Genomic DNA, 24,170 nt, shown 5'->3' on the forward strand with positions numbered 1-24,170 from the left:
ACACACATGCAGAAGATTCCACCTTAAATATAATATTTTTCAAATGCTGACCAGAGTCAGGTAAAAATCAAACACTGATATCCCTGGGAATGGTAGAAAGGGGTAAGAACACAGGAATAAATGGGACTTCACCACTGGAAACAAGCCATTGGAATACAGAACTGCAACCTTAGTGGCTGCAGGTTGGCACCTTAGAGTCTGACCTCATTCATCCACCATTTGAGCTAACAGTATTTCAGGGCTAGTGAGGTTTGCTAGTGTGCCATGAATTACTTGGCCTTTTTGTGTTTACCTAACTTTCTTCTTGGTGCAGTGCTGCCTGTTTCCTTTTGGCTTGAAATAGGTCTTTCCTGCTGTTGGGGTTTTTTCTTCATTTTCTCTGTTCTTCCTGTTGATATGGTTTGTACTGTGGCTTTGTTTTTATTTCATTTTTAGGTTTTCTAACAGTCAAACTGCCTGCAGTCTAGGAAATTAGTACAGATAGGTTTCTTTGAGAAGGAAATACAATAAATTAGTAATTTATCTTCTGTGATACAATGTACTCTTTTCTGCTGCCTCCATCCAGCATGTGATGATTGTGCTTCCTAATATTTTGCATTTCCTTCACCTTTTTTTCACAGCTCTTAGAGGAACATTTGATATGTGCCAGTCTAGAGTCTCTGAATCCCTCTTAGTCAGTGAGAGTGTGGATAGAGTGGTTAGTCTGTGGTTTTTATCCTCCACAGGAAAAGGAAATACAGTGACTGCCAGGGGATGTGGTTTACATTCTGTTCCACTGCTGTGCACTCCAAAGTTAAAGATATCTCAAGATCTACCTGAGTTTCACAGCTCTCATTTTAAGGAGCTAAAACCCAAAAGGCAGAAACTTGAAATACTTAAGATAAATTTTCAGTCTGTGGAGTCATGGAAAATTCCCCTTGAGTTCAATGGAGTCCTGATTAGTTTTAGTGTGTCTTGAGAAGCAGAATTGTCAGATAAAATTTTCTGATTGATTTTCAAAATGGTTTTAGTCTTCTGAAATTAGATATTCTGGAGAAATATGTCATTCATATCGAGAAGATAAAGTAGTGTTGAGTAAAAGAAAATGTGTCTCTATGATGTTTAAGATACTAAGCTTGAACTAACATTGCATGACCTAACATGCTGTAATGCTTGGTTTATTTTTAGGCAATAATTTGTCCTGCAATATTCAATGAAAGTTTAGCAACCAAATTTACATGTACCACTAGGCCATTTTCCATTTCAGCCAGGTCTGTCTCTTGCATTGCAGAATGCTTGCACAAGCATTGCAGCAAAACCAAAAACCTAATTTTCTCCTTTCCAAACCAAAAGCATGAGGAAACATAAGACAATGAACTCATAGGTTACACAAAGCAATGTAACAGAATAAACAGCACCTTTACAACATCTTCAACTGCACATGTTTTTCTGTAACCTAAACTTTATTTAAAAAGCATTTACTTCTCATTATTAAAAAAAGAAAAAAATATATTGGAAAACTGTGTGGTACATTTGAAATGATTAATCTATTAAATGATTAATCTATTGGATGTGTGGAATGTTTTTGACATACCTGATAGTTTATATGCTTGACCCGACTGGGGAGATAAAATTATAAAATTTTTTTCTACCCTCTTTGGAAAGATGTCAGTCGTATGAATTTAATCAATGAGTGAGGAAGAGCATGTACTGTCAGCTGTGATGCCATTGGTATGCTGATGGTATCCAGCTCAGTGTCTGCTTCTCAGAGTGTAGACAGTGCAGTCTTCCAGATGTCCCAGTGTCTGGCCAAAATAAGAATAGTGATACAAAACAGATGGTCTTGTCTCAGGACCAAGCAGAGTTGATGCAAGCTGATAGAGGGATGGGGCTGGAAGAAATGGCAGAGCCTTGGTCATTGGATGCCATGCTATACTCATTCTCATCCTGGATTCACAGTTAGCAGAAGGAACAAGGAAGGCAGTTTTCCCTTTGCAGCTGGGCAGAAGTTGAAGAGCAATAGAAAAGATCCACAGTATGTTTCTTCTAGTTTTTTTTAGCTAAGAGCTTTGGTGATTATCGTAGAATTACTTACGTGGTTACTGTCTCAGTCAGGACTTTCATGAGCCTAGAGCTCCCTAGGAACTTTCACATATAACATAGGAAATATCTGTTGCTATACGTGCCTGTGCACACAGAGAGCTTAGAGATTTCATTGCTTTTTCCCTGCCTGCCCAAACTGTCCAGTCTGAGATCACTCATCTATTAATCCCTAAGTTAACTGGAACTTTTATAGCATAATAGGTGCAATAGTGCCTGATTGAAAGGCACTTTTTCTAAAATGGGAGATGTGCTAGTTTATCAGTAGAAAATTTAAGCTGTATAAGCATCAAGCTTCTTATTGTGGTTCTCTTTCATGAAGGAAATTCTCTACAGGACAAGTGAAATGTTTTACTTAAATAATTTTAATTTTTAAAAAAAATGTTGGGGACATAGAGACATTTGCACTATAGGAATTCTTGATGTATGTAGATTTATGAAAGAGAGCACACATACTGACATTCCAAAAATCTTTGGACAAACATTTAAAAAAAAAAAGCCCTATTGGAAGGTTCAGTGTTACTGGAAATGTTTGGCATAAGATTATTTGTAATTTTTATGCTTTGCCTCAACTTTCATTTTAACAAAAGGTGTATGAATTTTCACTGGCCTCTCAACAACCTAGCTAAGATTAATCTAGCCAAGGGACTGGTAGAGTAACTTCTGTGGCTGCAAAGAGATATGAATGCAGCACTCAGTGCAAAAATTGATTCACAAAATGCTAAACAGGATAATATTTTGTCTGATTAGCTGAAAATGCACTGTAGTGGCTCTGTGTTTTGTGAGGAATATTGAACTAACGAATTACTCAGCTCATTTTTGTAAAACTTCATATAAACAGCATGCAAATTATCAGCTTAATTCAAAATAGACTTAATAAATAAAGATGTAAGCAATAATGTAATGTGAAATTCAGTATTACATATATATATATTGTAAGGCACATCTGTATTATGTTAACCAAATGCACTTCAAAATATTACAGCTGTCTCCCATTTGTTAAAAAATAAAAAACCACAAACTGAAACCTTTTAAATATACATTCTTTTCTAATGCTTTGATATGTTTGTTATGATTGAAGAAAAACGTAGGGATTTAAACATGGCTTTTTCTATTATTATGAAAAAGCTTTTTTTGGTGGTTTTCTTTAAGAACGCAGAGTTGAACTGTGGCCCAAATTGCACACAACTATTGTAGCTGCAGGAATGAATGACATTAGAACTTGAGCTAATTAGAAATATTGATGAAAACTTGCTTTTGATTTTAAAAGTTGCTTTACTTAAAATTTAAGTGAAAAAAAAAAGAAAAAAGAAAAATTTACCAAGGAAAAGCATTAAAAGACATTCCTTTAGATGTCTTGTGAACTCCAGAATTTCAGGTGGTTTTGTGTATTATCTCATTATGACCTTTTAGAGATTCCATATTATTACAGTGCAAGCACTGGTGTACAGTTACAGCAATTGCAGTAATGCATTGTAGAATGTGATGTAGCAAGTGAAATATTCTATCTTATTGGTAATGTAGAAGTAATTAAAATGCTCCAAACAATTCTAGATTCCCATTAATGTAAAAATAAAGTTTTTAAAATAATTAATTAGCACTGAATGAAACTTCCTAGTTGATAACTTTGACCAATGAGTATGAAATCCCTACTGGTAAGGAGCAACAATAGTTATTTAGTCAGTTAGTTTTGCTGAACTGGTGGGTGAGTAGTGGTTATTTGGTGATGCTAGATCCTTGGATTACCAGTAGGGGAATGATAAGAGAGCACGATGCCAATTCAATTGTGATGTCAATTTTCAACTGTGATTATAGACTTTCTCATGTAAATAAAATGAGACCATAATGTGCTCTGAAGCCCCTGCACTGCAGTTAGAGATGCTCTCATCTCTTAAGTCAGTGTTCCATTAGTCTTAACTACAGTTACTTGTTTTCAGTCAAAAATAACTATCACACCTTGTGGAAAAAGGGAGAATAAGCAGGAGCCCTCTGGGCCAGTCCTTCATGTAGTTTTCTAAGATATTGAAGTGTTTAATGAAACTAGAACATCTTCATCAGAAAAGGCTATGTTAATTCCAATCCCAAATAGGGGAAAATAGGAAGAGAGAGATACTGAAGAAAGATTCCTTTCACTCTTGCTGATTAAAAGTGAGAACTCAAATCAATGATTCATTCTATATTTCAGTAGCTGAAACATTGCTGCTTTCCCTACTCCCATGTTGGTTTTGTGGTTTTTGGACTATGGAGTGAGATTCTGCTAGATTGGCTCTGACAACTGATACAAGTAGATATAAATGTGCAAACTCAAGGACTCAGCAGCATCATGTTTCAGTTGGCTTTCTGTGCAGCCATCAGGGAAAGCACAAATGTTTAGGGGATTTATGTCAACTTGAGATGCTTCTTAAGTAGGATGTCTTCAGAACATTGTGTTCAAAGACCTTGGATATGCCTAAGGAGTGAAAGTCTGTTGATGTATTTATTTAGACTGATATTTGTATCAAAAGTCTATGGCATGAGTCTGAGGTAGGTGAAATTCTGGTATTTGAAGATCTTTATGGAAAAACATCTACTTAGAACATATGTACCAGACTAACAGCACTGTCTGCTCCATGACATTGAAAAAACAAAATGAGATGTCCTGCAGTTAGAGTACTGCAGAGTATAACTCCAGTTTTGCATCTGTTGAAGCAAATATTTAAAATATCTTTTTCAGGAGTGGAGCATCAGATATTCTAAGTTCTGGATTCTTCCTTGTCTAGAAGCCTACTTCATGCTTGGCCCAATATTTTGTTAGGCATTAATGTGGTTTTTTGTTGGAATCTCTTGGTATCTGACAAGATAAATTATCTAAAATGAAGAGGATTGGTTAACATATTAAGACACGTAAAAATATGACATATAAAGCTGCTTAGATTCCACAAGCAGAACTTCTATCAGCAGTAGTGTTTTCTTGATTTGAGTTTTTTGGGTTGTTTGTTTGGTTTGTTGTTCTATTTTTGGCCGTTTGTTTTTTTTTTTTGGTTGGTTGGGGGGGCCTTTTTTTGTTTTCAAATGAGATTAGTAGAGCATACTAAGAGTCTGTGCTTCAGCCAACAATGCCAACGACAAATCTAGGCTATGTACAAGGAATACATCAATGTGTACTACAATGTAAGAACACTACCCTGAGGAATTCATTGCTTCAACAAATGAGACATTATTTTACTGATGCACCAGGATTGCCTGTTGGCATGCGAGAATATAAATCAGAATTCATTATCTGAATTTTTACTCTCACATGAAAACATTTAGTGCTTTTCTTAGTATTAGACTGAACAGACAAACTGAGCTGCCATAGACTTTTTCCAGCTTTGAACCTTATACTTCTTGAAGTACTCCTGGAAAATTACCACATGTTTTATAATGGAGGAAGGAGACAAGAGTGACTGGATCATAGACAACAATACAACATATCTGATTACATGAGCCTCTGTGCAACTAAGCTTTCACTGTATTTTATAGAAGTTTTGCATATGAAGAGCTCTGTGTGAATGGTGTGCAAGTCTTGTGTTTGTAAGATGATTCCACAATCTGTCATCCCAAGACAATAAGCAATCTTGCACAGTTTCTGGAATACTTGGCACTAGTGAGTGCCCCTTCCCCTCTCCCCATCCTTCCTCCAAAAAAGAAAGTAAGTAAATAATCGTGAACAATGTCCTGTTTAAAAACATGACCTTGTTGTTGGGCTATATTCTTATTTTGTTGAAGTAGGCAACATTTTTCCCCTCCCCTTTTTGGTGAAAGTTTTCTATAGGAAAAAATCACAACAAATTAAGCTTAGCACAGCATTATTATTAATCTAGAAAACATCTGGTTCTCTGCTATATTACACTTTTGATCTTTATCTCACTTCCAAGTATTTTTGTGTATTGCTATGGCAAAGCATAAATATTGCAGCTGTGTGAATTCCTTTTGGTAAATTGCTGATTTGAGGAAAATGTAAGGTTCTTTTTGCTTAGTTCATGTGTAATTTTTTTTAACACATAGAACATATTTAATCGAAATTTCCGTAGGACTGAAGCTGGGTGTTCACATGCCCTTTCTAGAGAATAGCAGACAGTGAACATTAAAGCACAGAAATACAGTGAACAATCATACATTAAAATAGCAAACTTTTATTAGCATAAATGAGATTGTTTCATTTATGTGAACGTTCAGCTTATCACTATACAAAGATAGATAACAATTTTGTAAGGATTTGAGAAGTTTTCACTGTATTCTTTTCTTTCATGACAGAAGCAGTCACCAGCTTGGCTTTTCTTTCTCGCTTTTCTCTGTGAATTACCTCATTGCTGCTCAATAAAATCACGGAGCCACTCAGCTGTATCATCACTAGCTGGTCTAGCAAAGAATACAAAAAAAGAGAAAAGATTCAATGTCCAGACCCTGTTACTGTATTGACTCTTTAATGAAATCCTATTTTGCTAAGACTGGTTCTTTCTGATAGAAGCATCTGAAGCTTTGGAGCTCTTTTTTTTAACTCTTAAAAAGCACTATTGCATTTACTGATTGTATTTATTTTAATAACTTTCTTATTTGTGATCAAATATTTTTCTGCAAAACACACATGAATTATTGAACAATATGCACACATACACTCAGAGTTTAGCACTAAAATTTCTGTATGATTCATTGTTTTACTGCTGCTAGATTTTGTTGTTTTATTGGTTTTGGTTGGTTTTTTTTAATTAAAAGCCTTTAGTGATGGATGGGGTTGATCTGGAAGATGGCAAATAAACTTGCTTACCATCTCAAAAATTCCCATCCAAAGTTGTGGATATTAAAAAATAGGCAGCTTCTCAAAGCCCAGTTGCTTTAGTGAGAAAATGTTCAGTATCTGTACTGTAAATCTGAGGTATCCAGAAGAAACTGAAATCATTCCATGTCGATGCAGAGGTGCAGTAATGAAGTTAAATCAAATGCTGCAGTTATTATTTGGATTTTGTACATGGAGTTACACTTCCCTGTTTACTTGTATTATTAACAGCTTTTTGTAGTTTTCCGTGGACAAATTCCATCCAGTGTTGAATTCAATCAACTAAAATTCCTTGAGAAAAATAACAGTTGTATATGATGTAGGTTTTTGGTATTTTAAATCTTCATTTTGTATGCACATTACTGCTGTTATTCTAACAGCATCTGCCAATCAATACTGCATACTATTCTGCCTGCTTGTCTATTGGCTACTACTACAGGCAGCTCTTGAATCCACATTTCTTGCACAAAGTTTAACTTAATTTTCTTTTGAGAGAAAAAGGCCAGTAGTTGACTAAAAATGACAAAAAAGGCATGGGTTTGAAATCCAAATTCAAATATAAAAGGTATCATGGAGGGCAGCCTATATCATTGCTTTGTCGAAACACTTGGCAGCAGAGAACCAAAAGTTAATCAAGCAGAGAACAGTTGAAAACCTTATTTAAAGAAATCACATCTGCTTAGTCGGAGAAAAACCTGAGGCATATGCTTCAATTTCTTTTAAGCTGTAATTCATCCAGTGGTTTACATCTGTTAAAAAGCATGGAACTTCTCACACCTCTTTAAAGCACAATTAAACTGTATTTATTTTAATACATAATGTGTTCCAAATATGTAATACCTTTTCTGAAATGACTCATAGGTGGTTGATTTCATAGCTTTCTATCATATAACCTTCCAGGTCCTTTGAATTAGTTTGTGTATTAACCATACATGAAATTTAAAGGAAAAGGTGTTGAAATGGTGTAAAATTATGCCAGAAACTTCATTACACTTGTCATTTTATATCAAGGCAACAAATTGGCTGAGGGGGTGGTGGTGGGGAGGAAAGTTTTCTTAAGCAGTAAAATAAAACATTACAGAGAAGAAAATGTAGTTCAAGAACTTTGGTCACAAATTTTTCATGTGAGTTTAGCCTAGCTGTTATTGACTATTGCTTATTAAAATCCATGTCTCCCCAAAAGAGTTGTTAACAGGACATAATCCTGATAATCTGGCCACATTGCCCGAAGTTTAAAGCACCGTGGTAAGAGTAGGGTCTATGAACTGTAGAGGACAACCAGAAGTATTTGGGTAGAGATTTGGGGGGTTGTATCTCATTTATTTGTGTATGAAAAGCAGCTTGGTTCTCCACTGTGGGTTTATAATGACTACTTGTGTATTTTAAATTCTAATTAATTCAATTAATTAGCCTCCTTTGATTTTAAAGTTTTCTGTCACTTTTCTCTATCTGATATTGGGATTTAAAATCTTTTTCTACTTCCTGCTTCATTCAGATCCTTTAACATTAGGTTTCTTTTGTAAATGTAAATATATGAAAATTCATGTGTATAGAATATCTGAAAGACATTTTAATCAGATGATGGCATACTGTGTACCATAAACCACATACATCACTCAGCACTTGGAATGGTTACATGGTCAGTATATGATCATTTAATAGAAGCTAGCCAGTACTTTGCTTGTTTACATTTCAGCTAGAGTCTAATCAAGTTATAAACAACTGAAAATTTGGCTTTATAGATACATGAGGCATAGAGAACTTGTGTTAGCAAAAAATATTTTGTGTTAGCAAAAAATATAGAGATTAATCTCGAAAGAATGGCCTGACTGTAAACCAAGAGAATTCATTTACAGTCCAGCTGAGCTGTGCTATTCCAGTGTCATCTTGGGAAAAAAAATTCTCTGAGACCCTCTTCTGTCTTCCTTCAAAATGTGAATGATTTTACTGTCATTGAAAATTCAGTTTTTATTGTGAGTTGCCCATCTTACAGGAATATGGTAGATTTAAGTGTGCATATTATGGTCCCTTTTCAATGTGATATATATGTCCATTTCATATTTTGTGGGTTTAGCAGAACGCTTATTTTAGCAATATTGTTTCACTGCTAGGTGAATAGATGATGAAAAAAACCACAGAGAAATAGCATACATTAAAAAAATTATTTTTGTCTTCATTATGTCCAGTGTCAAATAGAGCTATTGGACAGCATCTCTTGATGACATGTTTTTTTAAAATGAACCAGATAAATAAAGATTTTTAAAATAAGCAGCATGGTTTGATGTGGAAATGATACTGAATATTTTTTAAGGAACCCCTTATAAGACGGTGATAATATATAAAAAATAAAAATGCTCTCAAATGTCTTTTCCTATTAGTATGCAAGTAACTGTTTTCTTCCTGATTTTTGAGCAGTTCCATTTTTTAGTGATTCTACAGGTAAGGCTTCTTTGTTGCTGCACAATTTAATCATGTGTTCATCCCATTGTTCTGTCTTGTTGCAGAGGATCTAGATGATCTCAGAATGGAAGGAGTAACAAGTGTGGTGTCTTCTGGGAGCAAATTCAATCAAACTCGAAGTGCTCATACGGCTGAGCCTCAAGCAAAGGTCACATTGAATATATGTGCAAGATGTGCCAGGTAAAATTGAAACAAAACCAGATCATGCTAACCAATACATTTTTTTCCTCCAGGTATTTGGCTGTGTTTTGTGCTTAAGGACCAGGTGATGACCTCTCCTGTGCTAAAAAAAAATAATTACTTAGGTACTGGCTACCCTATGACCTCTGGCATTTGAATTGTGCAACTTATGTTTATGCTTGATATGTCGCATCGACAGTGAATCAAAGAACATAGTTAGTCTTAGGTCTTGCTTCACAGCTTGAAACTATTTTGAGCCCTTCCGTCTCTGAATTTCATTAGTTATTTGAGCTTCTGTGGTTTTTCGGGGGGTGAATCAGGGAATTTAAGGGTTCAAATCCAATTTGAAAAGCACCTGTATAAATGGAGATTTAGTTGCACAGGTGCAGTTCAGGATTTCAAATAGTTGCTTCTGAGCACTTTATAATCTCATCCTGTCTCACCTCTGAGAAATAATTTAGTCAGGTTGAACCCCTTTTGGTTTTGACAGCTGGCAAAAATTTTTGCATTTACAGTATGAAGACCAAATAAACAGGTTAGTATTCCTGTAGCTTAGTCAACTCGAGAATGCAACACTAACAGAAACCCCTTAAATTTCCTGGATGAATTCTTCTATGTAGACAAAAGCTCATTTGGAGAAAGGATTTAAGCCTGTTTAAATGACAAAACTAGCCTTCTCACCCTTCTGTTAATGGTTCAGATTAGCAAGAACAATATAGAGGCATGCCAATTTTATCTGCCTGCCTTTGCCAGTGGCTGCTCTATTGTGTACTTTGAGAGCGGATTAGCCGTTTGTAAATAAAAAGCAACCTGTGGTGAAATTAAGTCAAAAGTTTGGCCATATGCCACCCTACTTTTTCCTACTTTTTTCCCCATTTTGCTCTTAAATTACTACTTTTCTAAAGCTCTTATATAGACATATAAGACATGCTTCAAGACATTTTCTGATGCTCTGGAAGCACAACTACAGACAGAACTGAATCACTCGTGCAGTAGCATCTCTAGCAGGGTTGTGGAGCCTCAGGGAACTTCACAGTACTGTCAGAGCAGCGGTGACTGGATGGCCTTGTAATTCTAGAGTTTTGCTTGTCAGCAGTGTGGTCTTATGCTTTAAGAAAAGAGCAAACATGCAAGTCATGGAATTCTTCCCAATTCAAGCAAAGAAATTGCTTATGTTGTAAAATGTTTCCAAACAACTACCTAACATGAAAGCGTGGCACATTTTTTCACCCAGCATCCATAGTCCATGGATTAAGTAGAGAAGTAAGGAATATAGAAACCTTAAGTTCTCTAAATTCTGAAGTTCTGAACTTACATAACATCTTTTATGGATTACTATGAAGGTTAATTAAATTTTGAATTCCCTTAAGTAGCTGCTAACAGCAGGTGCCAAGATACTATATATTCTCTCAGTCCTGCACACCAGGGAACAAAGGGTTCAGATCTTGAGCCAAACCCAGCAACCTTGGCTATTGGTATTGTTCTTTAACTGCATGTAATAAACGATTCTGCCCGTTAAAATAAAATGAGCTGGGAGAGAAAGATCTCACAAAATCCCTTTTGTCACTTCACTTATCAGAGAATGCAAACCAATGCTTTATTTTGCCTGTGCACCTTCAATGATTTCCCTACGGTGTTTAAGGAAATTGGTGAGGAACTGGGTGATACCTTCATGACTGTGATTCTTTTTACTCCTGTTGCAGTTTAGCAGTTTCTTTAAACTTTGGAGGAATTTAAAAAATACACCATCTCTTTAGGAGCAAGGGAATTCAAAAGAGACAAACTAGTATTTCAGTTGTGTTCAGTAGTGAGGAAGCTAGCATTTTTTTCTTCAAGGTGATAAAGTCTACCCATTCTTTTGGAGAATTCCTTCCTTCTTACTGAGGACACCTTTCCTCTCATCAAGACAGTTATTAGTGCAATTATTTCTCTCTTCAGTACCTTCACAGGGATTTAGTCTGGCACCTTCTTGCAGCAGATGAAGTAGGGGGTACAGATAGTTGCATGAAACAAGTGGCTTCAAAGACATGAAGACAGTTTTTTCATGTTTGATTTCAAGAGCAATGAGATTGTCTGTTAGTCAATGAAATAGCCATTGAAAACACTGTGCTATAAAATTAGATCATCTCACTGAATCAGTTTCTCAGTGTTGGCCTTTGTTTCTGTTGTTATGACAAAGGCTAATAGTTAATGTAAGGTCAAAATATAGAACCTATTAGACTATTAATTTGTTTTAGAAATTATATTTTTATGTTTTCACATACCATTTTCTAACTAGTCTCATGTGCTGTACAGTGTATATATAAATACTTAGTGATTTGATTGTAGACATGTTTGAATACAATTTAAAAAGAAGTCAATAAAAGCTGTTATGCATGCTTTTGTTTACAATTAAATAGGTGTATTTCCTCTTATTGTTACTCATTTTTCAGTTGTACAAGGTGATTTGAAATGATTTGAGCTATTAATGGCAGCCGTGTTGTATAGATAATAGGCCTTGTCAAGTCAGATTACCAGATTAGGTTTGCTGAAGGTATTTTGGCTGTCGTTAGGAGAAATGCGACTTTTTACTTGAAATTTAATTGGCGAAGTTCCAAATATTAGGAAATATGTCTTGGCTCATACAAAAAGTTGAATTTTACTCATGCATTTGCATAATTGATTTCTTTCAACCTTGATGTATTTTTTTAAATGCTTTGCTCTCATTACTCACCACTCAATTTAGTTTCTATGATACCTCCTTCAGAAGTTTTCCTGCTTTCTTGGATATATTGGAGCTTTTCTGAGAGATGTTTATTTAAACAATTGAAGGAGTTTTTCAGTACTAGCTTTAAGTAATTTGGCTTAATATTTTGTATCTCACTTGGAAAGGATGACTATTCTTATTGAAGTTCCACCCTATTTCTTCATTAAAAGAGTGTGTTAGTTTTGGATGCTCTTGCTTCTAGGATGACATTTTCTTGCCATAGATCATTAGCTCTCCCTCATTATTTGAGAATTAGAGTGAACAGGTCTATGGCTATGTGTAGGTTACCTTAGCCTGAGAATAGTGCTGGTTTCGTTTTGTATGCCCTGTAAAACCACCTGCTGTAGGGTGCAGCTATATATCTTATATTTCTGTGGCTTCTTGAGCTTCCCACAATGAGAGCAATGACTTGTGAGAAGAATGGACTAAACCAATGGTTTTCCTCCATGCTGAGATACTTGTGATCAGACTTCATTTAGTCTGTAAAGGAGCCAGTATAGCTCCTTCCCTTTGTACCACAAAAAAGGAATGCCAAATGGAAGTGACTGTAGTTAGAGATAAAAACCAATTTTGTTGCAAGACAAACTAAATCCAGTTTATATTGTGGAGAAAACCTGCAATGATGTTTAGACACTACATTTGGGAAAATTTTCTCACTTGCCCTAAGTCTCTTAGACAAAAGTACAAACTCAGTTGTGAATCATAAGAAATGAGACTCAGAATTGACATTATTTGAACTAGAATAAAACTCCCAAACTTTTTTTAGAAACTGATATTTAACTATTAATCATAATAATTTCACCAATCATCTTCAAATAATAAACAGGTAGATAGTTATCACAGACAGGGTCTGTAATTTTTAAAAAAGGTAAAGTTCTCCTCCCAGACATTCAGGAAATAAAAATGGAGAATTCTTTCAAGATATCATACCAAATTGGTTTTTACAGCTTATGATTTAACAAACTAAAAAAAATTCCCCCCAAAACAACCAAGATCCCAACAAACCTTTGTAAAAAAGTCCCCAGAAGGTGATGAGAAATTAAAGGAAGGGTTAATTCTACTGGAGTATAAATTGGTTTGTAGTTGGGTGTATAACTGTAAGAAACAGAGAGCTTACTGTTTTCTGTATAAATGTTTCACACACGATGAGCGAAATGCAGATGGATAACAACTTTAAGAGGTTTTTCAAATGGGGAAGCAGCTACCAGAACAATGTTATTCCCATAGCTGCTCTTGGACTACAGGGCAAGTTAAGTAGCATATTAAGTCATCTAAATAAAGGGGTGACATCATTCACAAGGTGGAACAAAACAAGGTTTAGAGATACAGAAAAAAGGCTACAGAAAACCCCCATCCTGTATTTGGAAGGTTTGCTTTTTTCTATTTAGCCTGAAAAATTGGGAAGGACACTCCTACTAAAATGGGTCTGGATTTTGATTATTTGAGTAAAATGCTTATAATAATTCTTTCTTTGTCCAAGGGCACAGTCGCTCTGAGTGGCTTATAAAATAGACTGACTCATTCTGTAACATGTTTTTGTGAATCCTTTCTCACATACAGGAAAAACAAATGCATTTCAGGTTTGGCCAATGAATTATAAGACATTTCCACATATTAAGAAAACTTGTATGGGTTAAATAGATATTTAAATGACAATTTGTAAAAGCCAAACACCACTTCCATAATTCTGATATGCATTGTGACTTGCACATTGAGCGTTTTGCAAGAATTTAATCAACCATAAGGTAAAAGATAATATTAATGTACTATTGAATGAATTACAGGGGGTTTTCTTTTTTCTTTTTTCTTTTTTCTTTTTTTTTAAGGACCACCCATTAGCCTTGTATGCCCACTGCCATGCTCAAAAGTTAAATCTTGTTCTTGTGGAGTCTTGCCAATGCATTCCTGAAAGTAAGAAGCTTTTTGTTTTTAATAGCGCAAGGGCTGCATTCATTCTTTTTAACATCAATAGAATACAAAAAAAGGGGTTGCATGTGATTAAAAAAGAAATGGGATTATAGAAAACATACTGTGCCACAAGCTTGAAGGCTTCTGAACAAGAATGTTAGGAAGGAACACTAGGCGCATACAAATGTAGGGTTGAGATGCAATGTTTTAGTTAATATTTTAAGATTAGCTAAAGCAAAAGGACAGTATAGTGAGGCCTTTTAACATACTAGAGGAATCAAAAAATATAGATATAAACAAACAAAGTACATCTATACATTAAAAAAATGAAATGGAGCTTTTCTTGCTCTCATCCTTGGGATGTGGAGTACAGTTCAAGTGTAGGAACTTGTATCCTTGAGCAGTTAATGTAGAATAAATGAGGTACTCTGTGCGTGCTGCCAATATAGATATTTTTGGAAAACTTTGTTTGAAGAAAGTGCTCAAAAATTCTCATGCCAGTTTGCCTTGCTTGTGAAACCTTACCATGCTCATCATCTCTGACTTTTACACCTTTAAGATGTCTTGTCCTTCAGTCTTCAAGTTAGTTTGTTTATTTACCAGTAACCTATTCTTCAACAATTTCGATTTTTTAAAGTTTGGTCTCCTACAATATAGTCTCCACTACCTCCTGGGATATAATCATATAAACTATGTGGTGTTAAGTGAAATTTAGAATCACATATTAGTTCTCTGCAATATGTCAATGGAATTTGAGCAGATCTTCATGACATAGAGCCCTGACAGCCAGGAACCTACAGAGAAGGAGACAAAAGAAATGAAGCCAGCTATAATTTGACATAATTTCAGATTAATAGTGGAAACTATGGAACTGTTGTTTGAATTGGCCACCATATATCTCTAGAAAAGAACAGGAATTATTTGGTTGGCTGGGGAATTCCATGATATTAATCTAGCTTCAACTGTTTTATAATCTTAGCATTTGTATGGAAGTGCTTTATCTCAGTGCCACAAGGCTCTGACAATACTAACGAAACTTGAGGTCATAAAGAAGCATTTGTTGGAAAACTTGGTAATGAGCTGTGAAGAAAATAGTCTGAAGCTTACCAAGTGAATCTACTTTAACTATCGAAAGCAGAAAAGCTGATGACTGTAAAGAGGGAAAAAATTGCTGTTAAAAAGCTATTTTACTGTATACACTGTCCCCAGACAACACTCCTGAAACTTCAGACACCAAAGAGAAAACTTAATGAAATTACCTTTATGAGGAAGTTCATAAATACTGATTAAAGTCTACATTTAAAAAACAGACAATGGTGGTAGGCTCCTGGAAGATTTCCTCAAGAAAAGAAAGGAAGCCTACTAAGCTTCCTCAACTTCCACTTTGCACAAGATCCCTTCCTTCTTGTTTATGACAAGTCTGCTCTCAGTGTCATTGTGTTCCCTGAACAGAAGCCACTGGTATGGCTGACTTGTGTTTTGAAATGAGATGGGTTCTCCTACCTTGCTCAGGCATATAATCCCAAAATAACTCTAGAACTGGGGATGGAAAGGTGTCAGGGAATGGATACTGCACCATGCAACATTGGAATAGAGGCTGATCAGGTAGGGTGAAAAAGGGTCAACATCCAGCATCCTCTAGAGATGCCATAGGTCCCAACAGAAGAAAGGATGTAACTTTTGCTACTGGTACATTTTTTTGGCACTTGGTCTAGGTTTATGCTCTGCCAAATTAGACTAAGCCATCACAGTAGATGCTTCTGCTCTGTTTTTAGCAGACTACTGCTGTTCAAGTCAGGCTGTAAGATTTCTTTCACAAACTGAGCATTCTGGCATCAGACACCTCAGAGGGAGTAATACCATGAAAATACATGCAGGACTAAATGGCACTGAAACTCCATGGACTGTTTTCCCCTTTTCTTGACCATATGTAACAGTGTGTGCTGCCTGGGTGACGGCTATGTCTGCATTGAATTCTAGCAGGAAAAGTTCTGTATGTGCAAATATTCCTTAGCTGCTATGTGAATTGTCAAAACTGCTTGTGAAGGAAATCTGCAGACGCTAACTTAAAGGTGGTTCTGGTATGTTTACATGAGCTATAATCATCCCCTTTAACTGCAGTGTTAAGAGGTAATGGAATTAGAACAAAACTTGATCACAGTGGATATAAAATAACTCCCTGTTTTTCTTTATAGACTCTAATATTAATAATCAATAATACACAGATGTTTCAGAAAGAGTAACCTCTCAAGTTCTCCATATAATCGCTTATTTGACTCTGTACACTGTGATGCAATCCTGGGGAATAGGCACAGGTATATGTGTGGTTTGGTACATGTATTTGCATAAAGAATAGTCTTTGTATGTCTGCCCAGTAGTGGTAAGCCCAGCTTAGTGAGTCAGTTTCTGGCAGAAATTTCTGCTTTGTTAATTTTCCTGAAACCTGGGAACAAATTACTTCAAAGTACCAAGGGGGAAAAGTGTTTCCAAACTGAGGTAGTTGGTACAGAATGAATGTTGGAGGGAAAATTCTGTGATTAGGGTTCATGTACAGACTTTGAGGAAGTTTATGTCTTCAAATTTAAATCAAAATTCTTGATTACATACATGTATTTTTTTCTTTTCTGTCATGCATTTCATATTACCTTTCTGACTGTGTACTATTTCTAAGTGGCTATTATTATAGGACAGAAAGTACTAAACATTCCAGATTACTCATGTCACTATTTTACATTCTTTTTTCCTTTATCTATTTTTTGTAACCTTAGTTTTATTGGATCTCTTGTTTAAAAGAGTTGAATTTTCCTCATGTTTGTTTGTGCCAGCTTCACAGACTTTGTCCTAAACAAAATGTTTTATTTGCATATTTTCCCTTTTAATAGTGGCAAACAAGTAAATTAACCTCCATATGGTACTGCTTTATAAATTTTAAAAATCTCCTTTCACTTTGGAAAATTGAAAACAAACCCCATATTTTTCTTTTGGCTAGTTAAAGCTTCTTATAAAGTAGAAAAACAAAAATAATTATGGGAAAAGAAAAAGATGTGGCAAAAAAAAATTAAAAAGTAAGTATTCACTTTGCTTTTTCGATGGGTTGCATTTGGGCAGGGGTTAATTTGCCCATCTTTGATGCATAAATAGCCAAAATAGTGTATTCATTGTCTTTTGATTTTGTAAGTGCTAAGTACAGCAAAAATAAATCACTCTATCTTTCCTTCCCTGAAGTGGTGTAGCACTTTGGTATCTTGTGCTTTCAAAACAAAAGAAAAACAGTGAAGAAGAAAATAATTCAGAAAATGTTTTTACTGGCGCTCATGGTTATCAGAGTCAAAGACCATAAATAATTTTTTTAAGATTTCGTAGGCTGACTTGCTAAGTTTTAAGAGTAACACACTGCCTTTTCTTTCACTGTCATGTGTTTCTTTGGAACATCTTACTGTATGCTAAATAGAAAATATCTGTGTGATTTCAAATTATTTTTTTGAGTCCATGGATCCAAGTTTGACCTCTGAAGTGCACAAGATAGTATAATTTTTAATCCTAAACCTCAATTAATTTCATGGAAAGCTCCCAATGAATTGTGTTTTGGAAGAATGGTCAAAGTCTCTCTATTTTCAAAATCTTAACAGTGTCTTGGGAAGGCAGCAATACAAGACAGGAGATTTACATGAAGTGCTTAGACAGAAATCCCAGAAAGATCAGACTACTTTCCTCCCTCTTTTTTTACATGTTTTTCCAACCTGGTAAATTTCACCAAGCAATAATTTCAGTCCTATCAGAAGTTCCACAAAATACTGTGATAATAAAAATATCATCTTTTATCAAAAATTATAATAAGCTATGAGGAGACCAGTGTTTTCAGATGATGTATTTCCCTCTGTGTTAGATTTAAGAGCTATTTTATTTCCTTATTGTATGCACATGTGAGGTAGACTTGTTTTTTTTTTTGACTTAAAAAGCTGTCAGTGAGCATAAAATAATGTTTCTTCAAACAAATTCCATTTGTTTGAAGAAAGATAAGTGTTTACATGTTAGTGAAAATAGACTTAGACTCGAAACATGAGCACTAGGTACATGTGAATTACATATTACACATACACCTTATAATGATAAATCTGGTTTGGGTAACATGTCAGTGCACCAAGTTTATCTGGAGATAGCCCTACTGTGACTTAACTGACAGGGTTTTATTATGTGGTTTTGGTTATGCAGGAAGAATGCAGCATAAGATGCTGTGAATTTGTGGCATGTCACTAGATCATCTTTTGTTAGAACTATTGTTCAATGGTACCTGTTTTGTTGCTTTTTGGTTTTTTTTTTATTTCAGGCTGGTTGTTAAAGAGAAAACTGGTTTGAGCAGGTTGGTGCACTTGCAAACATTTGAAACTGCTTCAGAGAAATTCTAAGAACCGTAGATGTAAAGGATGTTTTTAGGCCTTTTTAATGTCCTTGTCTTGATTTGTAAAACTGAAGGAAGTAAGAGCACATTTGAATATTAAATTAATACTGTTTTGCTGGTCCTGAAAATTATTCTGCTTTGTCTCAATTTAAGGGAAGGCAACATCCGATTCATTCTGTCCTTCATTTGCAGATCTTGTCAAGACATGTCTTTCTCTTTTCCTCTACAAAACCCATTTAACCCCCTCAATAATTTAAAAAGACAAGTGCTTTACCAAGCTTTTCTCCCTTCTTTTCCTTTGCTCTCTTTGATGTGTGCTTTGCAAGCTAATTCTCTATGGCAATGTTTCGAGATTCTTTCTGGTTTTTGTACAACAATGTGATGTATATTAGCCACAGAAGTTTCTTCTGGATGAAAAAGATACAGGGAGGAAGCCAGGAGATCATGAGCTTGAGGAAGCTTGTTGGTCATAATTTGAGGCTCTGGATAGCAGTTTAATATAGCTCTTAAAGACACAAATGCACACTCACACACAAAACTCTTTCACAAGTCCTAGGAAAAATGGTTCACAGGAGAAGAAAGAGTGTTAAGTCTGAAAAGACTGACAAAGACTGTAATTTTTCTCCTGTGAGATAATGGTTTGAAGCCAGAAGCAGATAAAAGATTGCCATAAGAATGGCCTAATTCCCCATCTTGTAAAAGGATTAGATAATTCAGTCTCTTTATGGATTCCTTACTCTGGGGAATATATTTCCACTTTTGGTTCTCTTCAGAAATAACTGCAGAGTGTACTTATTTAAAGGCACAAAGACCTGCATTCAGACATTTTGGAAAGGCAAGCAGCACACAAAAAAGATTAATTTGCAGGCTGTGTCAATGTGTAGGTTTTGCTCAGCAAGTGTATATTCTTGTATTACCAGCTGAAAACATTATGCTGTGCATTAACTATTGGTGATGTGGAAACTTTCCACAAAAATCTCCAAGAGTGACTGGAAAACAGCGTGTTTAATTTGCAAAAGGAGAATGAATGTCAACCAAAATCCATTTTTAACTACTGGTTTTATGAATTTTCAAGTAATTCTCTGTGTTCTGATGTTTAAGCACTGAGAGATAGTGTCCTTAAGAAAGTGAGTGCAAAAGCAAGAAACAGACTGTGGTTTGAATGGTATTGGTGAAAAGGAAGTTAATTTAGATTAAATGTATCTTAGATCAGGGTGAAACTCAAATAATATAAATTCTGTATGTCTCACATGAATAGAATTGCTGGTAGTAACAGCAAGGCCTGATGGCCTTGCATCACTTCTTTAAAGTGGATTTAAAGAAATTATAAATGTCTATTGGAAAGCATGCTGATTGTATCATTAAGCATGTATTCCTACATTTTATTTAGAAATGGTACTAAATATTTGTATTTATTTGTGTGCTCTTATAGTTTGATATTGGAAATGTCTGCCTTCCTAGGTAATGTTCTGCAGGATAATCCAGTAGTCCTCATGCTTTGTTTCTCTTCAATGCAGATGCTTCCTGTATTTTAGTGTAGAGTGAAAACAGAAACTATGGCACTGATTTCTTAATATAACAAGGTGACATGCTGCAGAGCTTTTCTATTGTTGCTTCAGAGGTGGCAGCCACTTTCATTGCTCAACAAATTCTCAATCCTACATTAGAGGATCTAAGGCATTTTTCTTCTACAGTTCAGTGATCTAAAAATCATATAAACTTTTTTAAAAATCTAATCTTCATTAAGAAGGTAGTGTCTGTAGCTAAAGCTGATGAGGAGTTTTACCAGAGAAAGAGTACTTTTGCCTATATATTTTTAAATAATATTTATTTAATATAATTTTACCATTATATTAATTGGTACTGTCTGTACTGGAAAACCGACATCTTTGTGTCTCTGTACCTGTGAATACAATAGGAATTTTTATGGCACAGTTTTAATATTTTTATATTTGTAAAAGACATTAGTAAAACAAATGAAGTAAGTCAGAAATTCCTGGCTTTATATTTAGGTGCTGAAAAAGCTTTGGATTTTACAGCAGTATAAGGGAGTGCAGAACTTGTGGAGTCAGTAAGTCAAGGTACATGAGGTCAGAATTTGGATCAGTATGTTTGGGAACAAAGAATGAAGTAAACTCATTATTATAGGCAAGTCAGGACAGATGATTATGAAGCTTGAAATACTCTTACTGGTGTTGAGGTTGCTAGGGAAAGGTGCAAGAAAACATTCAATGTAACCTAAAAGCGCGTGGAGCCGTTCAGAGCTTTTGTTGTCTGATCTCTGTTGCTATAACTTCCCTGGAGTTATGTATTTGTCTTAGGAGAGTTATAATCAGTATTCCAGTGCTATCAGAGAAGGTTAGATGTAGATGTGAAGTTTTAAATTACAGAAAGGAAGCAGGTGATTTGGAGAATAAAAAAAAGAAGTCAAATAAGTCAAATTTATCCTTCTTCTCATCTCTGATTAAAATTTCCTTTTGCTGACAAAGGAACATCATCATGTTATTATATATATATAAATTTCTTTTGTTAATAAGTTCATGATATTCATTAATCTTATAAAATGTATATTAGAATTTTTAAAACAATGACTGCTTCATAAAGAAACTAACTATAAATCATGGAAGTATTTGGTAGGATTTTTTCAAGAGAATGGGTAACCTACTTTGAAATAATTTAAGGAAAATAAGTGACACAACAAGTAAAAATCTCATTAATTAAGATTTTAATTCAAACATGACACTACCTCTGTTTTTCAGAGAACTTTGTTGTTGTGCTCTTAAAAATATGCACCAGTTTTGGCTGATCATGAAAACAACTTTACTGCTCTTTTTGCTGAATGATTTAAGGATTTTTTACCAAACTTTCCACTACTTCTCACTGTATTCAGCTAAAAGAAGTTGACTGAGTCTTTAGCAATGGAGATCAGGAATTTTCCAGTTAAATGTGTGTTTTCAGGAATAATGTTTCACAGAAACCAAAATTTTTTACACTGTTTATTCAGATTCAGTAAAATTTAGCTGACACAGGGCAAAGCAGAGAGAATGGCTGGAGCTGCAGTGCTTAGACATGCAATTTCCCCCCTCCTCCTTGGAGAGTGCCCTTTACTGTCCTGGAGCCCCTGAAGGAATTTTTCTTCACTACTAAAATGTCAGCAGAAGCATTTGTATTTTCTTGAAATAGCAGGTTCTCAGGAACCTTTCTTCTCAAGTGGAGTTTCAGTTTCTGTTCATGTTCACCTCTAGGGAACATCAGAATTTGAACACAGTTAGCCAGCTCTAGTTTGCTACATTTAAAAATAAAAAGAAGTCCTTAGCTATGTACCAGAATTTGAAGGCCAGCCACATGTGCATTAATTATATAACTCTTGCCTGTAGTTGTTTATTTGGGATTAAAGGAGATTTTGTCTAAAAATGATAACCCTTCTGCTGGTTCATTTTAGGAAGGAATAGAATGGGATTTTGGTTATTTAAGTGACATATTTCTGGAAGAATAGGTGAAAAAAGCATTAACCTAAATATAATCTAAATTTCTATCTGTAAGTGACAATTACTCTCTGAATTTTATTTGGCACAGAAATTTCCTAAAGTACAGCCTCTGTTATAAACTAGTGCAAGACAATTATTAATACACATACTTTGAATCAGTAGTCTATGCAAAGAACCAATACTAGAGGGCATATATCTCACTATGAGGTATCCAAAGCATTTCCATTTCTTCATTTTCAGAATACATTATGCCTTCTCCTTAAGCCCTGATAATAGAAAGTACCTATGTTTGTAATTATTTTTATTAATCCCATGTAATCCTAAGAAGTATTATGTGAACTATGTTGGTATTTTTTTAATTCTAGTATTCTGCTGTAACATCAAATTTACTTTAGTTTCTCTAACTATTTATTTTAAGAATGTCATAGAACAACAGTGTTGACATAGAGGAGAATCATCATGTATGTCTACATTTAGTGCACTGGAGGAGTTCTCAGGTAGGAATTTGTCCTGCATCCAACCTTGACAGGTTGGAGAGATGGGTAGAGAAGAGCCATCTGAAATTCAACAAAGGCAAATTCAGGGTCCTGTACCTGGGGGAGAATAATCGTCTGCACCAGCACAGGCTGGGGGCTGACCTACTGGAAAGCAGCTCTGCAGAGAAGGACCTGGGTCCTGGTGGACAACATCTGTCCATGAGCCACATCCTAACGCACACGCCAATGGTGTCCTGTGGGTGCGTTAGGAAGAGCATTGCCAGTGGGTTGAGGGAGGTGATTCTAACCCTACTCAGCCCTGGTGAAGCCACAACTGGAGTGCTGTGTCCAGTTCTGGCCTCCTCAGGACAAGAGAGACATGGAGATCATGGAGCAGGTCCAGTGAAGAGCTACAAAGGTGATGCAGGGACTGGAACATCTCTCCTGAGAGGAATGGCTGAGTGAGCTGGGCCTGTTCAGCCACGAGATGACTGAGAGGGGGCCTTATCAATGTTTACAAGTGTCTGAAGGGAGGGTTTCAAGAGGCTGGATCGAGGCTCTTCTTGGTGTTGCCAAGAAATAGAGTAAGGGGCAATATGCAAAAACTGATGCACAGGAAGTTCCACCTGGACATGAGGAAGAACTTCTTTCCTGTGCAGGTGACCATGCACTGGAATACGTTGCCCAGAGAGGTTGTGGAGTCTCCCTCACTGGAAATACTCAAGAACCATCTGTACACAACCCTGTGCCATGTGCTCTAGGATGACCCTGGTCAAGCAGGGAGGTTGGACCAGATGGCCTACTGTGGTCTCTTCCAGTCTGACCCATTCTGTGAATCATATTTTTAAGATCATACCAGCAGGAGAACTGTGATTCACATATCCACAAGCTTGCTTGTAGTGATAGACCCTGTGTAATGCTTCTGCACTAAATCTATAGAGTTTATTCAGAATAGCCTTGGTCCTGAAGTCCTTAACAGTTTTCTTGGAATGCATTTTGGGGTTAAAGAAAATTGAAATATTTACCTGTAGGCTGTTTGCTTTGTAGCTCTTGAAGCTCCAACATGCGGCTGGTTACTATAACTGAAACAATGTCCTCTAAGCTAAAAAATCCCACTAGAAACAGATATGGGAAAAAATGTTGGCTATCAGGTATCAAATTTAGACTCACATTAAAATAATTAATAGCTGAAAGAATGCTTTGGTTAAAAGCTGAAGTAGTCCATCAAGCATTAGTAAGATAGTAATTTTTAGGTAACTTCTAAACCTATGTGTCTTTCTAATGAATGCTTCTTTCTGCTTAAGAGTTTTTAAGTGTTTTCATTTTACTGTGGAGATGTCTTATGAATAATACTACTTTTGAAGAAGAAATTGTAATAGTCCAAGTACCAGAGTTCTTTTGTGTGTGTTTGTGACTTTTTTGTTGCTTGAGATTCATGAGAATCTATTCTGTATGAATCTATTTGTAAGAAATACATAAATAAATTGAAAATTTGATGTTAAAATAAGGTATGGACATGTCAAACATCCTATTCACCCATCCACCTAGTATATTTTTTCCTACAAAGTAAAATTCTATAAAATTGTTTTTCTGATTAGAAAAAGAAAAGAAAATCTTTTTACATTGAAAAGATTTTTTG

General features: G+C 35.4%; 1 protein-coding gene across 4 annotated transcripts in view; it reads left to right on the forward strand.

Moving 5' to 3' along the window:
- Positions 1–24,170, forward strand: part of C1H8orf34 (chromosome 1 C8orf34 homolog) — a 150,624-nt gene that overhangs the window by 87,815 nt on the left and 38,639 nt on the right. For all 4 annotated transcript variants that reach the window (XM_066563775.1, XM_066563776.1, XM_066563782.1 and 1 more), the window contains exon 8: positions 9,379–9,514. In XM_066563775.1, the coding sequence (XP_066419872.1) occupies positions 9,379–9,514 (136 nt within the window). The remainder of the gene's footprint in view (positions 1–9,378; positions 9,515–24,170) is intronic.

The sequence above is a fragment of the Molothrus aeneus genome, chromosome 1, assembly GCF_037042795.1.
Source record: "Molothrus aeneus isolate 106 chromosome 1, BPBGC_Maene_1.0, whole genome shotgun sequence".
In the NCBI taxonomy this organism is placed as follows: Eukaryota; Metazoa; Chordata; class Aves; order Passeriformes; family Icteridae; genus Molothrus; species Molothrus aeneus.